This window comes from Sebastes fasciatus, chromosome 1 (assembly GCF_043250625.1).
Source record: "Sebastes fasciatus isolate fSebFas1 chromosome 1, fSebFas1.pri, whole genome shotgun sequence".
Classification (NCBI taxonomy): Eukaryota; Metazoa; Chordata; class Actinopteri; order Perciformes; family Sebastidae; genus Sebastes; species Sebastes fasciatus.
Genome location: NC_133795.1, coordinates 9,957,978 through 9,963,135, shown reverse-complemented (window position 1 = coordinate 9,963,135; position 5,158 = coordinate 9,957,978). Strand labels below are relative to the sequence as shown.

General features: G+C 35.9%; 1 protein-coding gene across 2 annotated transcripts; it reads left to right on the top strand.

Moving 5' to 3' along the window:
- The first annotated feature begins 1,804 nt into the window (after window positions 1-1,804).
- LOC141758572 (uncharacterized) lies at window positions 1,805-4,484 on the top strand. Of its 2 annotated transcripts, none has more exons than XM_074620238.1 (3): window positions 1,805-2,059; window positions 2,811-3,191; window positions 3,446-4,484. In XM_074620238.1, the coding sequence occupies exons 1-3, from the start codon at window positions 1,876-1,878 to the stop codon at window positions 4,303-4,305; spliced, it is 1,425 nt and encodes a 474-aa protein (XP_074476339.1). In that variant the 5' UTR covers window positions 1,805-1,875; the 3' UTR covers window positions 4,306-4,484. The 2 variants fall into 2 exon arrangements, with proteins under 2 accessions (XP_074476339.1, XP_074476260.1); XM_074620159.1 differs by having other exon boundaries at window positions 2,808-3,191.
- The last annotated feature ends 674 nt before the right edge of the window (window positions 4,485-5,158 follow it).

Sequence of the window (5,158 nt, the reverse complement as noted above, 5' to 3'; positions counted from 1 at the left end):
GTGTCGGCTCGGATCTCTTTGTCTGATCTGTGTGTGGAAATGTACATGTAACCGAGGTAGTTAATCTTAGTTGTTGCATTAGATTGCATACCTGGTGTTTTTGACGCCTGACCTTTGTCCTGTTGCCTTGGTTTCCACAGAAACAGGGCTCTTCCTGTTGGTCATCAGAAACAGTGATGTGCACACAGATCGAAATATATAAGTTATTTTTATTATATATTTATTATTATTATTATTAATGGTATTAGTAACGGTGGTATATTGTACAAAATATCAGCCTAGAGAAAACAAACTGTAGGCTAATTATGAGGCTATCTTGTGGCTGCAATGCATGTATACCATGGGACTGATCATTCCCTACAGTCTGTAGTGGCTGCTCCCTTTAAAGCAGGACAGCATCCAAATGTTCTCATAACTTTTTGTTTCTTATTTGTTTTTGACCCCTTCTGATTGGTAAAAATCTCCAGTCTTTTATTAAATAGGGATTTAAATGTAATAACAACTAGATTAAAAAAAGACAGGGTGACCAAATCCAGACGAGATTACATTTTAATAATATTTTACAAATGTAAAACTGAAATAGCATAGCACCTTTTCAGTGTTAACGTGATCCTGTGTTAGGCTAAACTTGATGTTAACAATATGAGAAGTAAAAGTATGTGTCCCCAGTGAGCTACAGCTAAAAATATGTAGCAGATGACTTACTGTCTGTTGTCATTGTTACTTAATAAATTCAAATAGCAGTTAAAAAGAACTTTGAATTATTCATATTAATAATATTAATAATAATAAATATGAATATGAATATAATTTATAATAATATATAGAATATCAGAATCTTATTTTCCATTCCAAGTTTTATAATATATATTATATATCCATATATATTATATAGCCAAGTTTTACAATATACAGTATATATATATATATATATATATATATAAACACTATATAAAATATATATATATATACATATATATATATGTATATATATATATATAAACACTATATAAAATATAAATATATATATAATTGTATTATTAATAATAATTTATTTAATTATTTATATATATATATTATAAAACTTGGAATAGAAAATAAGATTCTGATATGCTATATATTATTATAAATTATATTCATATTTATTATTAATAGTATTATTATTCATATTATTATAAATAATAATAATAATAATAATGATAATGATAATAATAATGGTAATAATGGTAATAATAATAATTACAAGTTTTTGTTAACTGCAATATAAATGTATAGATATATACATATATAGATATATAGATATCGATATATAGATATAGATATAGATATAGATATATATAGATATATTTATAACTTTTTTTAAATACTTAACAAATCTCCCTTTCGATATATTTTGAACAGATAAAAAAGTGTGATTCATTTGTGATTAATCGCGAATAACTATAAACAATCAAGCAATTAATTGCGTTTAAATATTTTAATGGATTGACAGCCCTAAAAAAAAAAACTATCGGTTCTGTTAAAAAAAAAAAACATTGATTGTTGTTATTATTGTCCCAAGGACATAAAAAAAGTGCAAAGAGAAAGAAAAGGCCAGTGGTTTGTTTGTTTTTTGCCTCTTCCTGCACTGTATATTATTTTATTTTTTTTATGTTTGTGTAGTCTTAATTTGTGCAAAATAAATAAACATAAACATATAATAATGTCGGTTGACACTGAGCAGTGTCCTGAGTGACCAGCAGGAGGAGACAGCAGTCTTGTCTGAGAGCTAACACCACTTTTTAAAAAGAAAAACCACTGAAGCTGTTCACAACAAGGAAGTCACATGTGATATCCAGATGATCCATGGTGACAGCTCCAGCATCCTGAGCAGACATGGCTGTTTTAGAGTATCTGAACTCGTTTATCTGTGAGAAGCTGACAGCAGCAGCTGAGGAGATCTTCAGGACTGTGGAGAAGATGCTGGTGGATTATCAGAGAGAGATCAGCAGATCCAAGCAGGAGACAGATCACCTGAGAACCCTGCCGCTCTGGCCACAAGTCACACTACACAGATCAGGTGTGTGGATTAAATCACTCAATTATAAAAGACTCATCTTTCTTTATTTAGAGGTTTATAAGCTGAGGCATTGTAGTTTAAACACTATGAAGCTGCAGCACCCGTCAGTTACACTACAGGCAAAAATATCATGTTTCATGCACTGATCAATTTTTGCACACAATTTTTCATTGCACATTTAAACATAAAATTTCAAAAACTAGTAATACAAGAAAAATAATGAAATAAATTATTATTAATAATACAATTTTATATATATATATGTATTTATATTTTATATAGTGTTTATATATATGTATATATATATTTATATATATACATATATATTTATTTACAGAGGGGTTTGTTCATACATCATTCATAGCCTGATTTATAGAACATTTTATATCTAAAAACATGTCAAAAATTGTTTGTTTTTTATCGCCGTTGACAGTATTTTCTGATTTCTGGAGTGATAAAAAGAAATATCCATTATTCCCTCTGTAAGAACCTTTGACTCTAAAATTACAACAAAATGAAACAAGAGTTTTGAACCTGGCTTTATCCAATGTTCAGATTTCTGGTCTGGGAATGTATGCAAATTAGGACATATTTAATTATATAATGCCTCATTTTCATATTTAAACATACAAGTTCAGAAAACTTGTAATACAAAAAATAACTGTCATAATGTAAATAATCAACAGGGGAAGTTTCATGGTGATATCTGGTGTGTCCCGCTCCTTTTATGCCCTCTTGTGTCATTCAGCAGCTCATCAGGTTAGTCCTCATCGCTGTGATCAGGAGGATTCTCCCGACAGCTGCCATGAGGACGACTGGGCCCCAGATGTGAGCCCGGATCACCCGAGCACCTTGCACGTTAAAGAGCAGCACAACCAGAAGGCTGATCTTCAGCGAGGACCGTCCTGCAGGCAGCAGTGTGATATCTCCGTGTCTCCTCAGTTTGTGAAGAGAGAAGGTCACGAGGAGCCGCCCTCACACCTCTACAGAATATTAACTGTTGAACCGACGGCAGACGTCAAAGCCGAGCGTGATGGTGACGAGTTAGTAACATCTCCATCGACCAGGGAGGCTGAGACCCCCTGTGGAATAAATCCAGAGTCTTCTGGGCTTCAGCGAGAACCCCTGAAAGGTGAGGAGAGGAAAGCACATCCAACACAGGATAGAAAAATGAAAGCTAACATTTATTATTTTATTATATCCATCTGTATGCTGGATGCAATGAAAGAACTAACCTAGATGATAATTTATCATATTGAATTATCGCGCAGCCCTACTGACAACACTAACAGAAGGTGAAAGGAGTCATAGATGGAGGCATGTTTGTGTATTTGACAAAAGTTCTTTGCCAAATTTAGTACATTTTTAAACTTTTTTCCCTTGTAGAGCTGCTGGAGACCGCTCGTCATGAGCAAGGTGGGCTTGATGAGCAGCCGTACTCTGAACAAGACCGGAGCCCCTGTCAGGAGGACCACGAGGACCCTGATCTCCCTCAGGTCAAAGTGGAAGAGTTGACATCATCTCAGGAAGATGCTGACCACGACTACGAACTCCCTCTTCAGTCAGAGAGCGTCAGTTACGATCATTCTTCGAGCCCCAGCCACGACCAAACTCTGACCAACAAAACATTTTACACAGCAGAGGAAAAGAGACGAGATGCTGAAGGAGACGGCTGCGAGCTGTCCAGAGTCTCTCAGCCCTTCTACTCTGTAAATCAAAGTGAATATGACGTAGAGAACACAGACGGTGCGGTGAATGGAGAATGGATTAAGGCGCTCGCACCAACAAGAACGAGGCAAAAGCAAAAGCACAACTCCAGCTTGTTCACTGAGAAAAGAGACGGTATTGGAGTGGAAGAAGACGTAAATGATTTCACCAGGGAGAGAAGACACACTTGCCCCATCTGCGCCAAACGTTTCAAAGAGTCGGGCCATTTGAAGGATCACGTGAGAATCCACACGGGAGAGAAACCATACCGGTGTAAGGAGTGTGGCGTGAACTTAAGACAGGGTGGAGCTTTGACTTTGCACATGAGGATCCACACGGGGGAGCGGCCGTACCAGTGCAGCGACTGTGGCCGGCGCTTCAATCGCAAAGGCGACATGGAGAATCACAGGGTGACGCATACAGGGGAGAGACCCCATGTGTGCATGGCGTGTGGGAAAAGCTTTAAAAGGAAAGGCAACTTAAACACACATCTGAAGATCCACGCAGAGGACAAACTGGAGTGCACTCAACCATTGTGATTGTTTAAATACTCTTTGTGTCATCCAGATAGTTACCCTCTGGAAAACATGGATTATCAGATACTGTATGTTTACTGGAGTGAATAATACTGTTTGTAATTAATTTCTCTACCACGAGGGGTCGCCAAAGCTTCATGAGGGGATTGCGAGGACTTTTAAGGGGTGTAAGACAACTTGTGTTTTATTATACAGTTATATATCTCGGCATTCATTCATTTCTGTGAAGAAAACTAAATGAAATTGTTCTTTAAAGTTTGGATTATTATTTAAGATATAAACAGGATAAGGGCACAATGAAGACCTGAACAAAAGTTATATTCCCTGAGCCTTCCCTCTCTGCTTAACAGCCTCGTCCTGCATTAGAGAAAAGTACGCAGTTAAAACAACCAAAGAAAACACTGAAATTGTTAAAAAAGAAACCTATATTAGGTATGAATGATTGTTAAAGTAATAATAATAAAAACAATTATATAATACAGACAAATTTGTATTAAAAGTTCCTAAAAATAACAGGAAAACTCATCTCTGATGCAATATTCACAGGAAATAATCTGCTCAAAATTCATCCAAATTGCTTGTTTTACACAAACTTCCTGCAGTGTTTGCGTACATTTTATCAGTTGTTCTGTACTGTTATTGTCATGCATTTGATATAATATGAAATATCCATAAAACATGTCACTTAGTGCACAGTGGTGCAGTGGTTAGCACTGTCGCAAGAGGGTTGCAGGTTCGAGTCCGGCTTGGGGCCCTTCTGTGTGGAGTTTGCATGATCTCCCCGTGTCAAAGTGGGTTTCCTCCCGAGTTCTCCGGTTTCCTCCCACAGTCCAAAGACATGCAGGTTAAATGTTGA

Bases quoted from the DNA above. Each gene is read 5' to 3' on its own strand.
- LOC141758572 (XM_074620159.1), top strand. From the start codon at position 1,876: ATGGCTGTTTTAGAGTATCTGAACTCGTTTATCTGTGAGAAGCTGACA. The intron at 2,060-2,807 runs GTGTGTGGATTA...TGTGTCATTCAG, and splicing joins AGTCACACTACACAGATCAG to CAGCTCATCAGGTTAGTCCT. The intron at 3,192-3,445 runs GTGAGGAGAGGA...TTTCCCTTGTAG, and splicing joins TCAGCGAGAACCCCTGAAAG to AGCTGCTGGAGACCGCTCGT.